General features: G+C 38.2%; 2 protein-coding genes across 2 annotated transcripts in view; one reads left to right on the top strand and one right to left on the bottom strand.

Moving 5' to 3' along the window:
• Positions 1-4,772, bottom strand: part of WDPCP (WD repeat containing planar cell polarity effector) — a 369,564-nt gene extending 364,792 nt beyond the window's left edge. The window contains exons 1-2 of the mRNA XM_046661836.1: positions 4,575-4,772; positions 3,929-4,011 (exon numbers count right to left, since the gene is read on the bottom strand). Coding sequence (XP_046517792.1) covers positions 3,929-4,011; positions 4,575-4,772 — 281 coding nt within the window. The remainder of the gene's footprint in view (positions 1-3,928; positions 4,012-4,574) is intronic.
• Positions 4,617-23,785, top strand: MDH1 (malate dehydrogenase 1). The gene is made up of 9 exons (XM_046661991.1): positions 4,617-4,773; positions 10,063-10,161; positions 10,990-11,086; positions 13,555-13,730; positions 15,836-15,958; positions 21,246-21,422; positions 21,944-22,057; positions 22,795-22,884; positions 23,447-23,785. Exons 1-9 carry the CDS (start codon positions 4,771-4,773, stop codon positions 23,570-23,572), a joined length of 1,005 nt encoding a protein of 334 aa, XP_046517947.1. The 5' UTR covers positions 4,617-4,770; the 3' UTR covers positions 23,573-23,785.
• The last annotated feature ends 2,210 nt before the right edge of the window (positions 23,786-25,995 follow it).

Genomic DNA, 25,995 nt, shown 5'->3' with positions numbered 1-25,995 from the left:
GAGCCCAAGAGCCTTACTGAGGAGACAAGTTCCAGCTGTGGCCTCAAGTCTCAGTCTCCCCGCTGATAGTGGGCACTTCTATAGACCATGTAGCCTTGGTAAACATGCCCTTTTTTTGAAGAGGTCTGAATCCAAGCTTTGGGAAGAAGAGCCCTCGCTCAGTTTTCTTCCCCATCCTAGAAGTAGTAGCTACTCTTCTGCACCTGCTACTTCTCGGACCCTGAGAGCTCTTGTAGTAATTAACCACACCTGCCTGGTTCTACTTAACAATTCATCATATTAAATTTCCAAATAACCAGTATAGTTCTGTCTTCTAATGGAACTCACACTACTATAAAGTAGTAATATAAAGTATAAAACTAATGTACAGCTTTTCAGGATGTTTGAAAATGGGGGGAGAGGGGGTAGATTTAAAAAGATTGTCAAGATGTTAATAATTGTTGAAGCTGGATGACAGACTAAGAAAATTATACTACCATCTCTTCATTTTGAGTATGTTGAAAATTCTGTACTAAAGAGTTAAAAAAAAAGAAAAAAGAAGGGCTTCATAAAGGTCAAAGCATTTGGAGAGCCTCAGGGAATGGATTTCAAGAGGCAGAAACAGAAGATGAGAGCACACTTGAGGAAAAAGCACACATAAAATATAGAGGCAGAAACTGAAGGACACGTTTGCACAACAGGAGGTAGGTTGGCTAAAGTAGAAGATATATAATGCAAATAAATATGTTTGGTGAGAATTTTTTTCCCTCTCTTTTAACCTTCATGTTACCTTGTGGGTTCTTCACACTCAATTGCTTTCTTTTTTCCCTAGTCCCCTGTCCCTGCTCCAGCCTATATTTCTACTTACTGTCTAAGGTCTAGCTCTTCTCACTTCTTGCGAACCATAAATTGATCCATTTCAGAGTCGTTTCATGTGTGTTAATTTTTTTAAACAATGAGCATAATTATATCTGTCTCTGGACACATTTATAAGAAAATGTAGATAGGGTTGTGCTTATATAGCAGTATTTTTTACAGGTAAAGCCATAAGTAGTGACATAAAACAAGTTTTCATAATCTCTAGTTAGTAAGGGACAGGAGAAAGCATTAACTGATTTATTATTATTATTTAATAACTCACGTCACTTTATTCTTATAATCACAAAATATTATCTATACACAGAAGAATGAGTATATATATGTGTGTATGTCAACACATTACCTCTGGGAAGGGATTGGTAACATTCTTTGTTAAGCTGGATAGTGGGTACAGTTCAACAAATAATAAAATGAATACCCAATTGTTTTCCTCCACCCACGGATACATTTAAAGTCTCCTTAGCCCCTCTCCAGTGACATTTCTTTTCTTCCTAATTCCTTATAAATGATAATTCTTGTGAAACTTGATGTACAAAAAGCATGCTTGTTTAATCCACATTTAAAATATTATAAATTATAAAACCAGCTAGACATTTAATAGGACAAACTCATAATAGAGAAAAGGTCATAGAGAGCAAATATATCCAAACGAAACATATATTACGAAAATTTATAAAAATCACATATGAATATAGACCTGTTGCACTCAGTAAAATATATAGACATCCCAACCGGGTTCCTCTCTCTTCTAACCCCCATTATTGGTAGGGTCTGAACCTGCCATTCTATTTCAAGCCTCTATATATGGCACATGCTCTTCCATCTACTTAGAAAGTGGCAGGGACAAAGGTATTGCAGAAGAGTAGGCAGCAGCAGACAGATGTTGTTTGGTGTCACCCAGGAAATGACTCTGCTTTCTTATACCCTCCCAAGGACGTGGGCTTGCTGATGTTAAGTCTGGTTCAAAATCCAGGACAGTGTAATGCTCATAAACATTATTTTAAATAGACACACCAAGACTGTTAATGTGCGGTCTTCCAGAATAAAGTGACAATAGTTAAGACAAGAATTGGGTTTATTTCTTGCCTCTGATGGGACCCTTCCTGTGTAGTCACTGTCACAGACAGCTATGCACACCATCAGAAGCACAAGGGCAAAAGAAATACCCCCCCAGAGATCTGCTGCAGCTGCTCCTGCTCTGGTTGTTGTCTTGATTCCAATAAGTTCTAGCAGCTGTGCAATAGCACTTTCCGTGATGTTAAAAATGTTTCATATTCTGTCACATGTAATTATTGAGCGCTTGAAATGTACCTAATGTGACTGAGGAATTGGATTTTTAACTTTATTTAATTTTAATTAATATAAATCTAAATAGCCACATGTGACTAGTGACTACAGTCTTGGTAAATGAAGTTCTAGAGCCTTAAAAAAATCAGGGACTTAAAGTATATATGTTTGCATGTTGTCTTACTGCCAACCCAAAACCCTGCCTGCAATGTTGCAAATGTGGTTCTACCTCCTACCTTAGCTGCTAGGCAGAAACATCCATTTGTCCTCATTCAGGCAACACATTCTTTGTGAAGCCCTGGCAGTTCAGAGTTACCAACTCTTTACCTAACTATTACTAACCAGGTTACACCATGTTGTCATTATGGATTTACATATATCTGTGGCCCTGCTATACTGGGGGCTCTAAATCGGCAGCAATAGCGACATTTGAATTCCAAATCTCTATAGCCTAACAGAGTTCCACATCCTAAAACTCTTGCCCTATATTCTCCTGGCCAATTTATTAAACCTGTCTTCATCAAGCCAGTCCCAGCACTTTACTACTCTACCATTTGAAATCTCATAATCCCATCCACGACCAACATCTTAGAACTGCGGAAATTCAATGTCATGTTATCCGTATCAAAGAGTGTGGTGTTTTACTTCTATATATATATATATATATATATATATACACACACAATTGCTCAGTAGAAAACACTGTAAAATACTGGAAATGATGTATATTAGAAAATCAAGTGGAAATAAAGTAGATACGTAAGTCTGGAATTCAGGACTAGACACAAATTTGGGAGTTTTTTGACACAGAAGTGGCATTTGAAACCATACAACTCATAAATTAGATCACTTACAGATTAAGTGTAGACAGAAGAATACAGGCACTACGATGTTAAAGAGTTCAGAAGTAAAAAGAACTTGCAAGGAACACTGAGAAGGGACAGCCAGCAACATAAGAGGAAAACCAGGAGAGTAGGTTGTCTGAGAACCAAGTGAATAAAGTGATTCAAGGAGGAGTCATTCAACTACCATAAATGCTATTGATTGATGAAGTTGGAAAGTAAGGTGTTATACTTCTTACCCACAATAGCAAATGCTCAAAACTGAAAGATACCACTTGGCTTTCATTTACCAGTGATAGAGAATAAACAGAAGTTATACCAACGTTATCTAATATACCATTCATTTTCATTACACATATGCTATTCCAGAGCATCACATCTTCCTTTTAATATCCACATGAAACAAAGTGTCAGCGAGCACAACAATTCTCTTGGGCAACATTAATTTTAAATGAAAACTTCTTAAGTTGTTTTACCAGCTGAGACGCTGCCTGAACCAACCAGTGTCTCCCATGCAGCTGCCACGCTTTCCTTAGAAATACAGGTTTGGCACAATTTAAAGGTCAAGATAGTTTAAAGAGCATCCAGTTTCCAAAAGAGAATACCCCAAAGTGTCAACATTCAAAGAGGACTTAAAGAAAAAGTTAGATGCGAGGACAGTGAGCTCCAGGAAGGAAGGGGCTTATCTCCCACAACGCAGGCTCTCAGTATTTTTTATTTAACTTTAGAAGAGCTGCATCTTTTAAAGGCGCGAACTTCAGGGCACTATACCCTCCAGAACACTGTTGCCCCAACACTCTGCGCCGAGAAGGGACCGGCGAGCTCGCGGGCACTCGCCCAGTAGATCACCACAGGCAGATAAAGGCAACGCGGGACGGCGTACAACCGCATTCCCGACCCCAAGGTTAAAGAAAACCCCTTGCCCTCGGGCCCGGGCTCACCTGCCCCGGAGTAGGGAAGACGCGCGGCCCCCGGCCGCCTCAGAGGAGGCGTCCCGGCAAACCCCTCGCCTCGTCACCGGACACTACGAGGGGCGGAGAGTCCCGTGGCTAGTGAAGGAGGACCCGGGAGGGCGCGAGGAGCTCACTCGGTCTCCTCAGTCTCGGAGCTACCGGCGCCGCAGATCCCTCAGGTACTCCTCAGTGGATAAGGCGCGCGCGCGCTCTTCCGCCTCGTTGCTTAGCAACCTGCGAAGCCTTCCAGTTTTCCCGACACGTCAATTCCTCCCGCCCCTCCAAGAGTGTAGTTTTAAAAAAGATTTTGTTTCCGGGTCGAGCCGGCTTTACGCAGCGGAAGGTCTCTTTACCTCCCACGTTTACCCTTGACGGAGGATGAAGTCTCAGTGGCGCACGTGTGATTGATGTAGCTACAGGGTCTGTCTCTCCTCCCTCGATTTACACACGCCTCCCCTCCCGCCAATTGCTGGGCGCCATCAGGCAGATCGTTTCCTCCTGAGCCCAAATCATCCGCTCGTCGCCGTCCTCCAATCACAGCGGTTCACCCTCGGGGACTACTTTGCAATCGGCGGAGAGCGCAGGGAGAAGGGCGTAAGACGATACTCTGACCTCGGGAAGTGTAGTTCAATACTTGAAAGAAGTGCGTTGGAGATTGCACCAGAATCGGGGCAGCGTAAACTACAGTTCCCAGAGGGCGCCGCGGTCGGGAGCCGAGCCTTTTCTTTCTAACGCCGCTCGCCCTTTCTGAGTCGGTCTCGAGGTAGAGGTGACCTGATTCTCTGCAGCTTGTTTTGCAGGTGCTGAAATTGACCGCGCAGTTCCCAATCATGGTGAGTGTGAGCCCCTGGATTCTGTCCGCCTCCGGCCTTCGCGCCCTTGTGTGGGGTTTCTTGTGCTTGAAGGACTTTTGAGGGGCGGCTGTGCAAGGCACTGTCTTTCATGCTTTTTGGGAAACCCGGCTCATCTTTTGAGGACTGTCGCAGTGACCTAGGAATTGAGAAGGGTTTGGTTTTCATCTGGGGGGCTCTTAGAGGGACCTTAAAGAGATCGCTGTCCTTGCGGTCTCAGTCCTCCTGCATGGCAGGGGGACAAAATACGAAGCTGCGGATTTTCTCCGAAGCACGATATGGAGTTTGATAAGGATGATAAGGTTTGATATGGGAGGGGGTTTGGGGTCCTAAGCTCTTTTCTCCTCTAAAGCGAAGTGTTTTTAAGGGCTTTTGTTGCAAAGCCCTTGAAAGTAGAAGGCCCTCGACTGTAAAGGTAGTGCTTAGCAGGTGCTCCAGATTACGATCTACGTTTTCAAGAGACCTGTTTTCCGCCATATCTAATTTCACGAAATGTTCTTTAAAACCTGTTCATTGATGTCTTTGTAATGCCAGGACGTGTTGCAGTGACGGCATCACTAGACGTAACTAGTGCAGATATTCTTTACTGATTTGTATGTTATGAATTCTAGAACGACTGCTATTAAATGTTACACAATATAACCATCTTGTCATGAAGATCTGGATACCTAGATCTCCATATCTTGTCTCTGCTGAAAGGGAGAAGGGGGGTTGGTGAGGGAACTGACGTAGGAAGAATCTGCATGCTGTTTGAAGGTGACATTTGACATAAGACTGAGAGAAACTGCTTCAGTACTTGTATTTATAGTTGAGACTGTTTTTCCTTCGTTATCTCAAAATACTAAAATGGGTGGGAACTGTGGAAAAATATTTGAATGAATTGAAAATTTTCCAGAACCTGAAAAGACATGTTTTCAAGGCAAGAAGATTATTCTCTCTACCTTTATAAGGGGGCCAGTTCCTAATTCTCAAAAAGTGTTAAATCTAGGTTTCCTACTTATTTTGTTTGATAGCATAATCAGTCATTTAAATGATGGTTTCTGACCTAATAATCTTAGCATGAAAGCAGAGATACTTATTATCAGAGAACCTCGGACTTTATAATTTTAGAACTGGATGAGACCTTTTAAAGATCATCTTGACATACCTCCCCACTTCACATCTTAAAATTGAGTTTATTGAAACCCAAAGAGAATGTCATTTGCTCAAGGTCACACAACAGTTTGCCCCCGAGGGTCTCACACTCTTTCTGTTTTACCATATTGTGTCATACAGACACTTAACCAAGTCATGCTGAAAATTAATTTTTTTGTAGCTGAGATTCTGGAATAAAGATACAAGCTCATAGTGCAAATACAAACTATGTTATCAGCATTTATATTACCTGATAGCTTTAATCTCTGCAATTCAGAATATTCTAGAATTGGAAGGGAATTTAGAGATTATTTCCTCTAATCTTAAAGCATAGTGTTGTGAGGTCATATGATTTTCCCAAGGTCACAGAGAGATCTTGGTCCCCCATTCTTGTGTTGTTTTGCTACACAGTAAATCAAGCCAGGCCTCATCCCTGGAAGGTCACTGGAGCACCAGCTAACAGACCTCCATGAGAAAGACAACTCCTGTCAATTTGCCAAAACTGACAGCAATCTGACGTGACTCAGTCTGCTTTCCTCCTGGGGAGAGTGTGTGACCAATCACTGAGTCAGAAAAGAGCCATCTTTTGTTAGCTATTCAAAGCAGTTTTTTAAAGGAGGGCATTCTTCGCTTGTGTTCACAGGGAGTGACAGCAAGAATAAACTGTATGAAAGAATCTGAATGATAGTTTGTCTTTTATATTACAGAAATATATATAAATTAGACAGTAAAAAAGAAATATGTGGGTCTTTCTGTAGAATAACAGAAGGAATACCTTAAATTCAAGCTTTATAACTGAGACCTGAGGACATGGACAAGACAGAGCCTGCATCTTCCGGAAGGTCATTAGTGCCTTGCCAAGAGCAAAGACATTCCTTCTTTGGATCTTGGGCTTACTGCCTAGATATCTAAGCAAAGAATAGTAACCTTTCTTCACACTGTGACATTGTGAAAAGTCTATAGGAATCTCCCATCCTCTGCTTTTCAACTGCAGTGTTGCAGAGAGCAGAAAGAACTTAATATGGGGGGCAGCCCAGTGGCGTAGTGGTTAAGTTCGCACACTCTGCTTCAGGGGCCCGGGGTTCATTGGTTCGGATCCTGGGCACGGACCTACATGCCACTCATCAAGCCATGGTGTGGCAGCATCCTACATGCAAAATAGAGGAAGGTTGCCACAGATGTTAGTTCAGTGACAATCTTCCTCAAGCAAAAAGGTGAAGACTAGCAACAGATGTTAGCTCAGGGCCAATCTTCCTCAACAGAAAAATAGACAAAGAACCAAATATGAATGTTGTTTCCTGTTTCATCAAACATTCAGACACTAACTAGACTTCATACTGTTCTTAACAAGATGGAATTACCTACCTTTGAAAATAATTTGCTCAAAGATACAGAAGAAAGAAACTGCTGAGGACGAATTAGTAGTGTTAATTAGTTGGCCACAGCCCCTTTACGACAAACTGTGATACCGTGAACACATTTTTTTAGTAGCTAAAATTAATGCCTAAAATTGACTGCATTATTCTGACCATCTACCTGATTTTCTGGGAGGTTAAGCTTTACAGGTGGTGATAGTCACTTTCCTCATTTCTTATACCAGCTTACTTTACATTGAAGTAGCATGTGTTCATATTGTTCTTAACCCTTACTTTCATTCATTCAGCAAATATTTGTTGAACACTATATGGGAGTGCAAATTTGAGTCAAAAGTGGACTGCTCTCATGGGGAGTTCACAGTCTAGTAGAGAGTTAACAGACATGTAAACAGAAAACCACAGGCTGTAAGAGTCCTTAGAGGAAAATTCTGTGGTGACAGTGACCTGTAATTACAGTACTTGCCACATACTATTCTTAGTGCTTTGTATGTTAACTCTCTCAATCCTTACCACTACTTTGTATGTTAGGTAGCTGCTATTGTTATCTCCATTTTGCTATTGGGAAACTGAATACAGAGAGATTAAGTAACTTGCCCAAGAACATACAGCTAATGAGTTGTGGAGTCAGGATTTGAACCAAGAAGTTCTGGCTCTAGAAGCCTTCTCTTTAACTACTACATTCTGCCTCTAGTCCCCTGTTTTAGAAAATTGGCTTATCCTCTTTCCTGCATGTGGTTCACTAATGGATTCTCTGGCCTAAAATAGTACCAGGCACATAATAGAGGTGCAGTGGTGTGTTGTTTAGTGACATAACAGTTCATCAGTTGATTATAAGACTGTATCATTAGAACTAGTGACATAAATAATTTTGCTGTCAATGGCTAGAAATATTGTCACAAAGTTTCCAACCTTCTCAGTGCAAGTATATATGAATAAAATATCTTAAACAATTTTTTAAAACATGTTAGGTTTAGCTTCAAAACAATTCTTTTATATTTCCAGGTTTTTGATAATAATTTTACAAGATCCGTCTATTCCTTCAGCAAATATTTGAGCTCCAACTACATGCCAGGCATTGTTCTAGGCAGTTGGGATGCAAAAATAAATAAAATAGACAAAGCCCCTGTCCTTAAGGAGCTTGCATTCTAAGGAGGAAAGGGGAATAATTCCTTCCTCTGCTCCCTTTTCCTCACCTACACTACTCCAGAGGAACGGGAAAATGACAGAATTAAAAACATGTAAGGGCCATATGATAGGAAATAACCATATACAATAACTTTGTGTTCTTTATAAACCTGAAGTCTATTTGGGAACATAAATAAGTCTTGAAATAAAATTGGTTTATTTGGGAATTATCATATTTTGTGTATTTAGAAATATAAAGGCTTAGGTGAGAGGTTGGTGAAGAAGATAGGGAAGGGACCAAGAAGGTCAGGGAGAAACTGTCTCCATAGTTTTCTCCTTTTTTTCCACTCCTACCCTGGTCACACCTCTGAGGAAGAAATGCATACGTAGTCTGCTATGATCAGATTCATTTCTCTACAACAGTTGACACTTCTTTCCTGAGATCTTCTTCTTTGACTTCTGTGAGTACCAAATTGCTACCTGCTGCTGACCTTCAGAGGTTGGAGTTGGAAGGTTTAAAAGGACCCTTCAGGGGCATAGTCTCCTTCCATCCTGGAGACATGCTTCCTCTGGAAGAAAGAATTCTAAATGTAAAGAAATCAAAACACATCTATCCCCAGTCAATTCAGTGGGCCACCTCTATATGGGTAACAATAGATGTGACACAGTGGAAGTACATTTACCCAGCACTGTCAGAGAAAGCAACGGTTCACCTTGGTTGAATTTTCCCATCTAATTAAACTTACCCATTAAGTTTCCAAACATTTTTATTCAGCTCTTCTTAATAGGAATATTTCTATCTTTTTAATTCTCTTAGCTTAATTTAACTTTTTCCTAATGACTCAGGGTCATCACTTTGAATAGTAGTTATTATTTTTGTCCATATGTCCATAATTTGTTCAAAGTCTGTTGAGATCTGTAAGGCAACTTCTCTCTATTATAACTACTACGCTCTTTGTACTTCTCCCCCTTCCTCCCTTTTAAAATTAATTTTCCCTTGGAATCAGGTTGTCAACTGTCACTATATGTTGCTGTAGTTATTTATTATTTAATACTAAAATTCATTATAATCCAGATATTATTTTCTCATTTTTATTTCTCAAATAAAAAAATATAGGCTTATTTTTCCTCCTCCATGTAGTTAAGTTGAATCAAGATTAATAGTTTTAGTAAAACTTTCTGGGTCACTGTAAATGGAAAATTTTAACCATTGCTACTTCTCTTCCTAGTGTGAAGGATTCTATTGAGGGGATTCGCATAACAGGATTTGTAAGGTTCTAGTGGCCACCAGGGTTTGTATCACCATATAATGCACATCAACGTTGTTAGGCCTATTTTGGTGGTAAAATATCCTTAAAAACACATGGATACGATTATGTAAGTAAATCTAGGATAACAGTGAGAGTTAAATAACAATCCATAAATAGGCAGCCAAAGGACACATGTTCCGGAAGTTGCTTAGTTGATTGTGCATGCTATATTTACTGGGACAATCTATTAAGCCAGATGTGAAGAGACTTTAAAATTTTATGTTAACTTTTAAAGTATGTGATCATCTTGTAGAGAAAATCCTGAATATCTTTAGGGTAAAATAGCAGTTTTTAATTAAGATGTTAATGGATCTCTTTCATTACAGTCTGAACCAATCAGAGTCCTTGTGACTGGAGCAGCTGGTCAAATTGCATATTCACTGCTGTACAGTATTGGAAATGGATCTGTCTTTGGTAAAGACCAGGTAGGGGCAAGTGTCTATAAATCTTAAGTCAGAGTAAGAATATGGTCATTAAAACCCTGTATTTAGTTGCAAAGAAATTTTTAAATGGTGAAGGAATGGTACACTGCTATCAGTGGAAGCTGGTAGCTTATTTATATGTACCCCTCCAGGCACTGAAAACACTTTGCAAATCAGAACTCTACCACATACTGTATTTCTTGACTTGGTGCCCCCAGGTGGCATCAATCAGTGGAAGGTATTAACTAATGGGCAGTAACTGTTAGGGATGAGTCAAGTGGGAGAGAAAGTTGCTGAATCAGCACTTCCTTGTTCATAGATGGTCTTTAGACCAAAAATAGTCAAGATGGGTAAATCTGTTTCTCAGTTTGAAGCAGGCACCCCCTATTCCAGCAGGTCTGACTAATGTACACTAAAATCCTTTTCTAAAGTATTCATTTATCCATTCTCTTCACCCATGCATATCAAGTTCTTCCTTTGTGCCAGATATTAAGCTTTTCATGAACTGAAATCAGATACAGCTATTAACAATAAAAGCAAGCTGTGGCATGTCACTTCAATTTGATATTTCTTTCATGTACTCCTTTAAAATTCAGTAATAATGATTCCTCTTACTGTGAAGGTTAGCAAAACATTGCTGATTTTATAGCATTCCTTTTTCTGAAAGTGGCATGATATTAGATACTTGATCTTCTAAAATAATTTTGAGTAAGTAATGGGAATTAAACACGTATACACACCGAATAAGCAAAAACTTTACCAAAGGTCTCTTTTGTGACTAAATGACGTAACCTACACTGACAAATGCTGTCCTTGCTATTTATTTGGCAGCCTATAATTCTTGTGCTGTTGGATATCACCCCCATGATGGGTGTCCTGGACGGTGTCCTAATGGAACTGCAAGACTGTGCCCTTCCCCTCCTGAAAGGTGAGTTGGGGAGTGGAGAAGAAAGGGATTTTATAGTATTTTATTTCTGTCAAAAATAGATTTTACATTGGGGCCGGCCCTATGGTTGAGTGGTTAAGTTCACACGCTCTGCTTCAGCGGCCCAGGGTTTCGCCGGTTGGAATTCTGGGCGCCGACATGGCACCGCTTATCAAGCCACACTGAGGCAGCGTCTCACATGCCACAACTAGAAGGACCCACAACTAAAACTACACGACTGTGTACCAGGGGGCTTTGGGGAGAAAAAGGAAAAATAAAATCTTTAAAAAAAAAAAATAGATTTTACATTTTTGTTAACTAGCTTCTCAATTAGAAATTATTTTTAAAAAGTATTTTGTTTTTGTTTTTTGAACAACTACTTGGTATACCACGAATAGATAAGAGTAAAAGCGAGAAATAACGTGTGTAAGGTAAAAGACTATACCTTTTTACCCCCACATGCTTATATATAATTTATTTTACTAATTAAGTATGATATTGCAAAAGGGTTATACATTAAGATTGTCTACATTGTTGTTATATAAAGTCTATTTAAATAGTAATAGTAGCGTCCTGTGATAGAAAACTTTTTCAACTCTGAATGATGTCTTCCAGAGCCATATGCTGCCCTGAGGCTAGAAATTGGTTGGTCCATTGTATGGTTCCATCCCATCTGCCAGTCATCAGGTTGGGATATAGTGTAAATTGTCCCAATTGTACACTGGATAGTCTGAAAAAACCCGCCAGAGTTCTGCTGAGAGCCTTTGAGAATCACTAAACTATTACACAAAGTAAGACAGAAGTCTTAGATTTGATTGAAAGATTCGTTAAAATATTAGGTCAAGTTGTAAACTAATTTGAGTATTTTTCTTTAGCTATACCTTTATGATGATCTTTGTCTTTTGGTAAGGATTAATTACTAATACTTTCCTAAAAGTTTGCACAAAGCAAAATACATACAAACCCAAGAGAAACCATGCTGAGAATTCATATATCTGTTCAATAAACATTTACTAGAAGGAGTGCTGTGCCATCTGAATCATTTGGCTGCGTAGTTACGTAAGAGAGGGCATTACCCTCTCCAAGCTATTCTCATGGCTCCTTTTCCTCACCCACTGTTTCCAAATCAGCTTCCTCTTTGCTTTATCCCATTTTTATTCCTTTCTCTGCTGAGTTCCCTCTGCTCTCTCTGATGGGCCCAGGTTACAGTCAACTTGTTCTTGGTCAGCTTTGAATGTGACAGAGAAGGGAAGGTTCAGCAAATAAGGATGCATGGCTGAGAAAAAGAAGGGTGTTTTTTTTTTCCTCCAACTGGTATTCCTATGCATTCCTGTTTGGGAGCTCATAGCAGCCTGACTGTGACACAAGTTCACTGGTCTAAAAATTTACCAATGACAATGCTGAATCCTAGTTGTCTTAGTCCATTTGGGCTGCTATGACAAAAAATACCATACACTGAGTGGTTGATAAACAACAGAAATTTATTTCTCACAGTTCTGGAGCCTGGGAAGACAGAGATGAAAGAGCCAGCAGATTGGGTGTCTGGTGAGAGCCCAATTCCTGGTTCATAGACAGCCATCTTCTCACTGTGTCCTCACGTGGTAAAAAGGGTGAGGGAACCTTCTGAGGCCTCTTTCATAATTAATCCACTTCATTAGGGCCCTACCCTCCTGACCTGATCACCTCCCAAAAGCCCCACCTCCTAATACCATCACGTTGGAGATTAGGTGTCAACATATGAATTTTGTGAGGGACATAAACAGTTAGTCTAAAGCACTGATCGTGGCCTTTTTAATACTCTTGACAAAGGAGAGCAATAATCTGTGTTCTTTAATCAGAAAGCAAGTGGTGTATGTTTATTGAACTAACATAGTGGTTGGACTCTAGACCGACCTGGGCTGGAATTATAGCCCCGCTATTTTTTTGATAGCAGCTAGTTAATTCTTTAAACCTCATTGTCTTCATTTGTAAAATACTAAGATTAAATTTGATTAAATAAATCTCATAGCATTATTCCTGGCACAAAACTCCTCAATAAACATTATTTTTAATTTGTGATTGGTATCTTAGATCTTAAAGTAGTTGTAACTTAAAGGTTAGGTGAATTAGTTTCTCTTTTGTGTTATCTGTGGTAATTAGTGTGAATAACAAATGTTGCCTTGAAAGTTATCGTATTATATCTTGCATCATATCTGCTTATAAAAGATAAAAGCTATAGAATTTTTAAAATTGAGATAATTATTGAAATAGGAAAAGCAAAATAAATGTGTTCACATTTCTACTGATGTTATGATTGTTGAATTAATATATTGTCTTTGTTTTCTTTGGCTCCTAAAACTTTTATCAATGTGATACATGAAAGTAAACATTTGCTACAAAATGAAAGAGTTACTGGGTGGGTTCAATATGAAAAAGAAAACCTCAGGTTTTGGTGTTTAAATAGCTCTGCATATTTATTGCCATGTTCACAGATGTCATTGCAACAGATAAAGAAGACGTTGCTTTCAAAGACCTGGATGTGGCCATTCTTGTGGGCTCCATGCCAAGAAGGGATGGCATGGAGAGGAAAGATTTACTGAAAGCAAATGTGAAAATCTTCAAATGCCAAGGTGCAGCCTTGGAGAAATATGCCAAGAAGTCAGTTAAGGTGACCAATACAGTATTTAATGGGGGGTTTTATTATCAGCGTTTGAAACTTCTACTTTCAGCAATTAAGTGAAAACAAAATTATTTGCCTTTCTTTTTTTTTCCCAGTTCTGTGCTATGGTCAGTAGATACAGAGTTTTGCTTAATAAGCTCTTCCTTTCTGAGTTTTTTTCTTATAGTGTAGAAGTCTATATTCAGAGGTGCTCAAAAATATTTTGCCTAATACTATGAGGTGAAAATTTATTATTAGTCTGTAAACCTATAGAGAAGGCACAGAACTTTCTGGTGCATTTTAGTTGTGCGGGAATACGTGTCCAGACATTTGGATTTGTGTGTGTGATGGTGGAGGGAGATAGCTGTAAGCTACCTTCTCAACAATAGGAGATGGTGGCTTCTGAATGCTCAGGTTTTCCCGATCCAGAGGAATTTTGATATGCTTGTCTCTTGAGGAGTTGAGTAGGTATGACTTCCTGTTCTGTCTCTTTGTGTTCAAGCTATTTATTCTAGTTTCTAAATGTGTCTTAATATTACGATAAAGCCTCCTTTTACCAATTAGTCATCAATTAACTAGAACTTAGTTGTCACAGCAAATAGGCTTGCAATCGGTTTTACTGATTTTCATACACTTCCTCCTCTCTATCCTGCCTTCGAAGTAAGGTAAAAAAATTTTCTAAGATTTTTTAAAATTGCTGTTTATAATGTTCTAATACTTCATAGACATCTGAATTTTTGCTTTCTGTGGACTTCCTTTTAAATAGTTAACTTTTATTTTCTGTAATCATTAACAGAAAACAATAGAAATGAATTGAATAGAAATCTACAGGAGCTGGCCCAGAGGCTTAGAGGTTAAGTCCGTGCACTGCACTTTGGCAAGCTGGGGTTTGCAGGTTCACATCCCAGGTGCGGACCTATGCACCACTTGTCAAGCCATGCTGTGGCAGGCATCCCACATATAAACTAGAGGAAGATGGGCACGGATGTTAGCTCAGGGCCACTCTCCCTCAGCAAAAAGAGAAGGCTTAGTGGCGGATGTTAGCTCAGGGCTAATCTTCCTCAAAAAAAAAAAAAAGAGAAATCCACAGATCTCTTGGTAAAAGATTACAAGGTTGTTTTGACTGCTGAAATCCAGGCTGCTTGGAGTTATAGTATTGTTTGCACCATAATCGCCCCTTGGCCACAATCCTTGTTTAAGGAAATATACACTGACACTGGTATCATGTCTGTAGATTGCTCTCAAATGTAGGCCAAAAAGAAGACTAAGGATGTGTGTGTGGAGAGAGAGGGAAAGAGATGGAGCAAATTGGAGAATATGGGTAAAAGAGATGTGGGAGTTAATCTTTGTAATATGCTTGCAGCTTTTCTGCAAAGTAAATTTGATATTATTTCACAGTGGTTTTTTTAAATTATGATTTTATTAAAGATTTGTAAAACTAAAATAAAAGTCCGTGTATCCCTTTTCCTATACTGTATTGTAATTCAGTGTATCCCATACCTCTCCAATAAAAAAAACAGTAGCCTGAAGTACATTCTCCTAAAGATTCATTCAGGACGTGTGGAGTGGATGGGACCTGGTAGTCTGTGTTTTAGCAAATATCTCGGTTAATTTTTACGAGTAGGCAAGATTGAGAAACACTTTTAATTCATAAAGACAAATCATGTCCTAAAGTAAACCGCTCAAGTAGAATTTCTTTCTTCGACTACTTTTATAAGAAGGAAAATTTTATGAGTGAGTTGAACTCTGAGATAGAGCCTTAGATAATTTGTTTTTTGTAGCAAATAGATAAATGGTCTGTCCCAAATAGGGCACAGAACAAAAGAGAAAGACATGTACCTTAGGTCTTGGACACTGCCACCTGGCAAGTGACTTGTATACATAATGGTGGCTTTATTAAAAAAATGTTTTTGGTAATCACACGAAACCCCAATAAGGGGGCAAAAAGCTTTTAAAAGGGAAGATAGAAACCTATTAGAAACTGCAATGATAACTGTACATATTTAGCTCACACAAACTTGATACAAAGGTTACACATTTGTCAGTCATATTCTAAGATAATTGAGGTAATCGGTATGTGGTCTCTAAGGCTGCTGTGCCTCCGTACGTCCTAGGTTATCGTGGTGGGAAACCCAGCCAATACCAACTGCTTGACTGCCTCCAAGTCGGCACCGTCCATTCCTAAGGAGAACTTCAGCTGCTTGACGCGTTTGGATCACAACCGAGCTAAAGCTCAGGTGAGAAAAATGCTTTTGAAAATCTTATGAATGTTCAACTTGAAAACTTTTTTCTCTCATTTTTAAAGGTATCTGAATCTTAGTTTGTGCTTTTTTTATTATTTTTGTTTAGTAGGAAGCTATTCCAGTTTGTTGGGGAGTCTTTCAATCTAGTCTCTTAAAGAAGCTGAACTTTGTGTTTAATTTTCTCAACTAGATTTCATTTGCTATCTATAATTCAATGCAGTTGCTAATGTCTCTTACTACAGTGGTTAAAAAGTAGTCACTGGTATAGATAATTCACAGGATGATACATCATTTAGTTTATTATTGTCAGATATATAGGAGATTATAGAAAGAAAGACTTGAGCTTCCTGTGTTTTGTGTGGTTCTTCTTTTTTCCCCTACAGCTAGGCAATCAAGTTCAGATTTTAAATTTTATATTTAATTTCATTTTTATTTTTATATTTTTTTTAATATTCTACATTTCCTACTTGTCATTACTTAGCAGCCAAATTTTAATTGTTGTCATGTTTCCTTACCCTTTGATGCCTTAGGTAAATATGCCAAGGGGTCAGTGACCAGGGTATTAACAATAGCTTTTTAAAAAATTAGAGGCCATGCCACTCGTCTGTGCCAGTTTCCTGGCTTTCTCAGATCTAGATAATCCTGGTGCCCTTGGAAGTCATGACAGAGTTCTAGCTCTTGGACGTAACTTTCCTTTTCCCTAGCACTTTTCTGGCCATCTCTCCTCATCCACAAGTTATCACTTCTAGCTAGGTCTATGAGTTTAGTCCTTTGTTTCCTAGAGAAGACAACTTTGTTTAGTTTCAAGAAAACTATTTTTACCCAAAAAATGGTGTGAGGTTTAAGTTGAAAAGCTACTGCTTTAAACTGAGAATTGATAATCTTTCAGCTTTGGAGTGCCCAGTGAAGGAGAAAAGAATTTACGTTTGTTAAGCTTCTTCTCTAAGCTGAATGCTTTACATGTAATTTATCATTTAGTTCTTGTAGAAACCATATGAGATATCCATTATTATCCCTGTTTTATAGATAAGAAAACCAAAGCCCAGAAAAGTCAGGGACCCTCCTCAGAGTCATACAGCTAGTAAATGTTGGAGCCACCTACATTTCCCTACTCTAAACCCTGGTGTGTCCTTGCATAATGGGATCAAGTGACCTCAATCAACTTACTCCGTTACCTTGAGAAAGTGTATTCAAGCTACAAAATGGGGTAATTATAACTACCTCATAAGGTAGTTCTGTGGATAAAATGAGATAAGATCTATGTTAAGCCCTTATCGTGGTGCCTGTCACATAGTAAAACTCAATAAAAGTTGACTGCTATTACTATTATTGACTTTTATTATTATTGAGGGGTATAATCAAGAGTTGAGAAGAGCCACACTTCAGAAATACCTCCCTGAATATTCCAGTTAATTTAGGTCATTGGATAACCAAACTGAAATTATAAATATTTCCTGAGAGGCTTTAGGCTGTGAGTGGAGTCTTTTTCCTTATTATTTTGCCAGAGTATGGTGGCTGGGAAGGAATGGAAGTTTGTTTGAATGATTGGAGGCAGGAGATTTGGGTACTATACAACAGTTATGGAGGAAAAGATGATATTATAGGTGTTGCAGTTGTCGACTCTGGATTGCCAGATGGTTACTTACTTAGTTGCAACAGGGAGAAAGAGGTAAAATGACGACATTGATAAACTTCCATCTCTGCTGTTTCACCTGAGGCCTTGGCGGAGGCAGGCATTGGAAAAATCTGCATCCAAGGTCCTATTAAGTGACACTTTGTCATGGTGCCTGAAACAGTTTTCCTTGTAGAGGCAAAAGTCTGAATGAGGAAAGAGAAGAAGCAGCTATCTCAAACTAACTTTTGGCACATGGTGCAGCATGCCAGCCTGGCACAGTGAGAGCTTTTAGGATGTTTTTGTTGAAGCTGTTTCTTCCTCCTTTAGAAATTGTTAATGCAGTGAGAAAAATAACAAACCCAAAGATTAATTTTTCTTGTGTGAATGGTTATTAGTCTTACATAATTTGTTTTGGAATTCAGAGGACTTAGCTACCTAGCAACTGTTTATCACCTGCTGAACTCCCCTATGTATTTGCACACCAGAGCTGCTTATGTGTCTGCTGACAAGGTAATTTGACACTGAAACCAGTTAGGCAGTATCAGGGGGAAGAAAATTACTAGGGCTGGAGAATTACACAAAAACTGTTTAATAGGATCTATATGACAGACATAAAAGTGTCAGAGGGGGCAAGAAACTGCTATCCTGGATACATGTTAATTTAGACCAGCTCTGACATGAATGATATTCAAAAACTACATCTCCTGAATGCAAAGCACTGGCCTTTGCTGTCCGGACAGAAGTGGATTAGCTCAAGAGATCAAAAGAACAAGAGGAGGTGGGCAGCAGGACACAGGAAGTAAGGGGAGCCAAGGAGGCCTGTGGGGAGGAGAGGGTTAGAGACAGTTTGTCTTCACTGTACTTTGGAGCAGTCGAAGCTGACATTCAGCAGAGTTATGGATTCTGAGTTCTTAGTAATATACATCTTGGCTTATTTGGTCCAAGTATAAATTTTCCTTCTTTATACCATGCCAGCTAAATAGACATAAGGGCAGTTCTTCCCTGAGTCCTTTCAGGTGATGGCACACACAGAAAATGGTACTCATTGCATAGCACACCACTCTACCCCATCCACTAGGCAGATCAATAGCTGGGTACCCCAGAAACCAATCATCCAATTAATTCGTGAAGACTGATAAGGTAGTTAATAGTCCTGATACTTGCAGAACTCAAGTATTAGGACTTAATGAAGCAAGGTTTAGATCAAAAGTGATTTAAAATGTCAAAAACAAAGAATTGTAAGTTAATTTTTTAAATCATCTAACTTTTTAGGAAATGAGTCTCGACTTATTTTAAGGGTCATAGTGAAAGTAAAGATCATTTGGGGCCAGCCCTGTGGCTGAGTGGTTAAGTTCCTGAGCTCTGCTTTGGCGGCCCAGGGTTTCACCGGTTCAGATCCTGGGCGCAGACATGGCACCGCTCATCAAGCCATGCTGAGGCAGCGTCCCACATGCCACAACTAGTAGGACCCACAACTAAAAAAAATATATACAACTGTGTACCAGGGGGGCTTTGGGGAGAAAAACGAAAAATAAAATTAAAAAATCTTTTAAAAAAAGAAAGAAAGTAAAGACAATTTGCTTCTTACTTGACTGAATAAATTAGTGTGAAGATGAGTCAAGTCATTGAAAATATTTTAGGTAATGGCTTTTTTCATCTTTATCCTTGTTGTTTGGTTGGTTGTTGTTTTGTTTGATTGCTTTTTACTTTTTATTTTGGAATAATTGTAGACTCAGAATAAGTTGCAAAAATAGTACAGAGAATTCATGTACCCGTCACCTGCTTCCCCCAGTGGTGACATCTTACATAACTGTAGAGGATTATCAAAACTAGGAAATTTACTAAACTACACAGAATACTGTTAACTAGACTTTCTCAAATTTTTGCAGTTTTTACATTCACTCATTTTTTTGTATGTCTTTATGAATGATTCTATGTATAACTATAACCACCATAGTCAAGATACAGAACTATTTCATCACCCACAAAAGAACTCCTTCATGCTGCCTGTTTGTCGTTACACCCTCCTACTTTCCTAAACCCTGACAACCATTTATCTGTTCTCTATCTCTATAATTTTGTCATTCTAAAAATGTTATAAAACTGGAATCATGCAGTAAGTAACCTTTTGAGACTGGCTTATTTTCTCTCAATTTAATGCCTTTAATATCCATCCAAGTTGTTGGGTGTATCAGTAGTTCATTCTTTTTTATTGTTTTCCCACTTATTCCACTTATTTATTTCATTGTGTGGAGGTACCACAGTTTGTTTAACCATTCTTGAAGGACTTCCGGGTTGTTTCCAGTTTGGGGCTATTACTATCCTTGTTTTTAAAATTTCTTTAAAATATCAGTGTATTCCTTTTGTTATATGGTGAATGTTCACATAGAACTTTGATGCGATGCTGCTTTGATGTATGTATGAAAAAGCTATGGACTTGGCACAACTATTTTTTTCTCCCATTCTTATTACAACATAAAGGAAAGAAAAATCACCCATAATGTCACCTTAACAAATCAGCTTTTAAAAATTTTTTCCAGAGGCCAGCCCAGTGGCATAGTGGTTAAGTTCACACGTTCTGCTTCGGCAGTCTGGGATTCCCTGGTTCAGATCCCAGGCACAGACCTACATACTGCTTATCAAGCCATGCTGTGGCAGGCGTCCCACATATAAAATAGAGGAAGATGAGCACAGATGTTAGCTCAGGGCCAGTTTTCCGTAGCAAAAAGAGGAGGCTTGGCGGTGGATGTTAGCTTAGGGCTAATCTTCCTCAAAAAAAATTTTTTTTCCCAAAACATTCCCTTCTGGTTCATCATAAATTCTACTGTCTGATTGGGAACAAATTATACATATAACGAACCATAATTTCTTTACTGCCCATTACCTTATCACATGAATAAGAAAACAAGCAAGCTGATTTTATTTTATTTAAATCTTTCAAAACATAACTTTCTAACCCTTTCTGTGGCTACTGTACTACATAATGTAATTGATGTTCATGTGACTACAAGGTGTGCAGGATCCTTAAGAGCTTTCTGAAACTACAGCTAGAGATTGTTACATCTGTTATAATTTTAGTTTGTATATGTATGTTATACTTAAACTCTTCCGTTTCCTAATCTATAAAATAAGGACGGTCATACTTTGGTAATCTTAGTCCCTTCCAACTTCAAATTTTCATGTTTAGGATTATTTTAAAATTAGGTCATTTATGTATTATATTCACCTAAATATAGAGAAAGTACCTGAATACCTGATTGTTCAGAATTGCCGAGAAGACATCTCCAAGTAAGCATTAACAACAAAACAAAGGTCACATTTACATATGAAGCAATATTAACCTCTTGCTAAGTGTTTTATATTTGATAAACCTACTATACTAATAAGTTAATCACAAATTGTGGGATGCTGTCTGCTGTTAAACATTGTACTTAAATATTCTACCCTATAATGTTTCAGATCCACAATTTGTTTACACCATTAAGCTGTTTTAGGAGATTACCAAGCAATAAAATTTGCTTTTTTTTTTTTTTTTACATATTAATATAACTCTCCTGTTCTCTGAAGTTTCAGAGGCTTTTTATCTTAAGGGCATTTGTCAAACAGGTCACAATTTGAAATAAAAAGCTTTTGTCTAAGTAATGTATTTGTTTTCTATTTAACTAGATTGCTCTTAAACTTGGTGTCACTTCTGATGATGTAAAGAATGTCATTATCTGGGGAAATCATTCATCAACTCAGTATCCCGATGTCAACCATGCCAAGGTGAAACTGCAAGGAAAGGAAGTTGGTGTTTATGAAGCTCTGAAAGATGACAGCTGGCTCAAGGGAGAATTCATCACTGTAAGAAAAATCTGGGAGCTCTCTTAATAGCCAGGCATAAAGAACTCTTGGGAGACACACCACAGTAACCTGAGTGTCTCACCAAGGGGTAGGGGGAAGGACGGAACTCGAGAGCAAGCCTTTCACAGTTGCTCTGAAGACTGGGTACTTTTTGGGGGGTCATACTAAGCCAGTCACGATCCAGTCTGCTCTGATCTGATCTGTGGCACGGCAGTCAAGATGGATCAAGGGGGAAAAACTAGAGTACCCTCTAGTCATCCAGTTATCTTTACACTGAGATCCATTTCTATGTATGAAGTGTGGTAACCTTTCTGTGGGGATTTATAGTTTTTTGGTTTTTTTTTCAAAAAGACTGGTGCATATAGCTGAAATAGGTTAGTAAGGCTGACATTGGATAGTTGATTTTGGAGGGGACACATTAAGCTATGGTTGCAGCCTTTCACCCCAGGATCAGCTTGGAATTGATAAAAATTCTGCTATCATGATCAAGTAACGCTGTCTCTACCTCTGCCCCAACCCAGACTGTGCAGCAGCGTGGTGCTGCTGTCATCAAGGCCCGAAAACTATCCAGTGCGATGTCTGCTGCAAAAGCCATCTGTGACCATGTCAGAGACATCTGGTTTGGAACCCCAGAGGTGAGGACTCTGATTTACATAGGCCACTCTTTTATTTTTGTCCTCTAACGCTATAATGTAGAAAGAACATAGCCTTAGCAGTTAGATAGATTAGATTCATATCCCAGCTCAGCTGTCTACCAGCTATGGAAAGTTACTTAACCTTTCTGGGCTCTTTTGTCATCTTTTACATGGATGGCACTTACCTCACAGGGTTGTGAGGATTGAATAAGATGATGGATGGAAAGCACGTAGCACACCTGGTGGAGGTGACTTTTTCCTTCTTAAAACCTATATTAAGGGGCCGGCCCCATGGCCTAGTGGTTAAGTTTGGCACACTCTGCTTCAGCAGCCCAGGTTCCAATCCCAGATGTGGACCCACATCACTCAGCAGTGGCCATGCTGTGGCAGCAACCCACATACAAAATAGAGGAAGACTGACACAGATGTTAGCTCAGGGCAAATCTTCCTCAGCAAAGAAAAACACACACCTATATTGGGCCATAGCGTCCTCATTTGTAAAATGAGGATTATGTTTCACTAGCCTTCTTCACACATGGATTGGAAAAGTGGCATAATACCCATGAAAGTTACCTTGTCGTGGAAGTGCCTGGTGATATTCCCTCATACAGTAATGAAGTTATGCATATAATAAGAAAGTGTCACCTGGTTTTATTTTGTTAGTTCATATGTCTGTCAGTTATGCAAACTAATCCCTAAGCACCATGAGAATGTAAAATACTGATTCTTATTTTCAGGGAGAGTTTGTGTCCATGGGTGTTATCTCTGATGGCAACTCCTATGGTGTTCCAGATGATCTGCTCTACTCATTCCCTGTTACAATCAAGGTAAGGTGTTTTGGGGTTATTTACGTCTGTCCCCTACTGAGAAAGTAGTTGTATGTTTTTATTAATAATGATATAATTTAGTCTACAAAGTTGTTTGTTTACCAAATTAGACGTTTTTCTCAGCTTTAAAATCATGTGAGGCACAACTTCTGGTCACTAAAAGATTGAGATTAATCTGGATAGCAAGATTCAACTCTTCCCACTGGACACATTTTGTTATTATGCCTCTAATATCAGATACCTACAAACAGTATCTTCTAAATGATGCAGTGGCTCTCAGTGTTGTTGCTCTGTATTAGAACCATGAAATTTTTCAATAGTTTTGTTTTCTAATTAAAGCCTCATTTAAAGATTTTTTTCCTAGTTTCAGTGAGTTTTAAATTCAAGCGTTGAATTTTTATCATAATCACTCATTAATTAAGATCTGGATTTTGATTTGCTTCTTTAAAATCAGACTTTAAAACAGATACTCCTAGAGTTACATTCAAACTAAGCTGTTGCATGGTAGAAGATCGGTTCTAGTTTAATTGTAAATCTCTTATTTGCAATGATTTTCAAACAGGACAAAACCTGGAAGGTTGTTGAAGGTCTCCCTATTAATGATTTCTCACGTGAGAAGATGGATCTTACTGCAAAGGAACTGGCAGAAGAAAAAGAAACTGCTTTTGAATTTCTTTCCTCTGCCTGACTAGACAATCATTTTCATGTTACTAAATGTCCCAAAGCTGAAGAATCTAAATGTCGTCTTTGACTCTCGTACCAAATAATAATAATGCTATACTTAAATTAACTCGTGGAAAACAACACATTTCAAAGATTGTGTGCTTCTTGGTATAAATTTGTGACAGTTTATCATCATGTTGCTAGTGCTGCATTCTAAATAAAATATATATTCAATGAAGATGACTCAGACTCTAATTTCTAGCTAATCTTTTGTTTCTATTCAGAAAAAAAACTTGCGTTTTTCTCATTTTGCCTAAGGGGTTGTGATTTTTTTTTTAAACCAGAGAAAGTAAAGATGGAAAATGTCTAAGGTAAAACATAATTCTCTTATATTTAAATAGAATGGGGAAATCCACCTTGTGATAATGAATCAATCTACTCCAGAATATATTTTTAAACATTACCTACATTAGGCAATTAAATACGTATCATAGTTTTAAAATCTCAAGGGTTAGTTCATGGTTTGTGGATAACTTGATTTTAACATTGGCTGTTAAATAGGCTGCAGATAATACTCTGTTAATAGTTTTGATGCCATTGGATGAAATTAGAACATTTTCATGATAGAAGAAAAAGGTAATAAGTCTTCCATTGAAGTACTCTTCTGTAGCAGATAAGGAATCATTTACCTTTCATAACTGGTAAATGCCACAGGAGTTTATGCTAGTGGGAATGTTCTCAACCCAAGCTTATTACTAGAAACATAATGTTCAGGAAAAGCTAGTCTTTTTTCCAAAGTCCATGAGGACAGAAGGTGTCTTTTTATCCTTGTACTTAACTCATTGTACGTAATAGACACTCAATATCATAAATATCTTAGGGCCTAATATAGTGCTCTTCATGGGTGCCCAAATACTTGGTCGGATTTCTTATTTAAAATTATCTATATCATCTCATATTTCATATGTAGAAGAAAAATGCAAGCGAGTGAAAAGTGCTTTTATAACTGCTGTTAGATGCATGAAAACAAAATTTCATACAGAATTTTTAAAATTTTTATATAAAGGATGTATGAATGTGTACCAGTTATTGAATTATTCTCTCAGTTCCAAACACACCTTTCTGTACTCTGCTTGTGACCCTGGGCCTGAGACACTCTGCAAACACTTCTTTACCAACTGCTCTGTTAAAAATCTGCCCACAAAGGGAACTAGAGGGAGACTAGGAGCTGAGAAGAGAACATGCTCTTCTCCCTGTTAGCTTCCTCTCTCATTACCCTCTTTCCACTTTATATATGAGCCAGAAAAGAAGAAAACAAATGAGTCAAACATATCTTTAAAAGAGCAGGTAATTGGAAGCATGAAGACAGTAATTTCACGTAGAGTTAAAAAAGAAAAAGTTCTATGGAGAAAGTATGTATAAAAGTTACAAGAGCTAAGAGGTACAACTGGAAGATAGGATAGAGAGGAAATTAAAGTTAATAATGTGTTCACCTCTTTTTTTATCACCCATTTGTGTAAACTGGCCTATTTGATTCTGTAAATTAACCTCACCCAACTCCTTAAAATCACGGGTAACGTAAGCATAAGTGAAATGGTAGTACTCTGAGGAGATCTGGTAGATGAGAGAGAGATCTTTCTGTAGAAACAATTTCTCACTAACAGCTTTTGAAGCATGGCTTTGCGTTGAATATTCCCATTGTGAAACTGATTTTCTCTTTATGCCATTTCTCTATGCTATTCACTTCTTAGAGAACAAAGCATTTTATTTCCTCCTCTCTTAATGCACAGAGTCCAGGCCCAGGAAATTGTGCCTTTAAGAAACATGATAATTTGAAAATCTCACGCCTTTCATAAGCATTTTACTAGAACCTGAGAAAATTCACACGAGTGAATTACAGGGCAAAAGACATTACATTTTAAACCAATAAAGTTGGATTCAAAAACTTTCCTGAAAAGTTAGAATCTGAATAAAATAAACCTTAGAAGAACTGGCCTCTGCAGATCACGATCCTGGTAATGTTTCCTAAACAACAGAGAAGGATGGCCAGCAACAGCTTTTTAAAAAAAAAAAAAAAATGTATTGGGTTTTTTAAATTATAAGAAAGCATAAAGGAGGAAAAAAACCTCTATAATCCTACTGCCAGTTAAATCACATTTTATATAAAAGTAATTAATACATACATGTTAGAAAATCAGTGAAATGATGTTAAATGAAACCCAAAAGGCCCTTCTCCCAAGGATAAACACTCTTGGAAAAAGGTTTTTTTAATCCTGGGAAGAAAAATACAAACATTTATTTGAGAGTGAAAAAGTGAAAGGCTATACAGTAAAAAGAAATTGCCTTTATCACCTAATTCCCACCCACTTAAACCCCATTTTTGTCTCCTTATTCATAGTACAGAAATATTCAATACGTAACCCAAATATATATGTGACTATATGGGTG

This window comes from Equus quagga, chromosome 5 (assembly GCF_021613505.1).
Source record: "Equus quagga isolate Etosha38 chromosome 5, UCLA_HA_Equagga_1.0, whole genome shotgun sequence".
NCBI lineage: Eukaryota > Metazoa > Chordata > Mammalia > Perissodactyla > Equidae > Equus > Equus quagga.
This window is presented reverse-complemented; position numbering and strand designations above follow the sequence as displayed.

What these genes read in the sequence shown, in the direction of transcription:
- MDH1 (XM_046661991.1), top strand. An exon ending in ACAACCGAGCTAAAGCTCAG is followed by an intron (nt 15,959 to 21,245) that starts GTGAGAAAAATG and finishes CTATTTAACTAG; the next exon opens with ATTGCTCTTAAACTTGGTGT. An exon ending in TCAAGGGAGAATTCATCACT is followed by an intron (nt 21,423 to 21,943) that starts GTAAGAAAAATC and finishes GCCCCAACCCAG; the next exon opens with ACTGTGCAGCAGCGTGGTGC.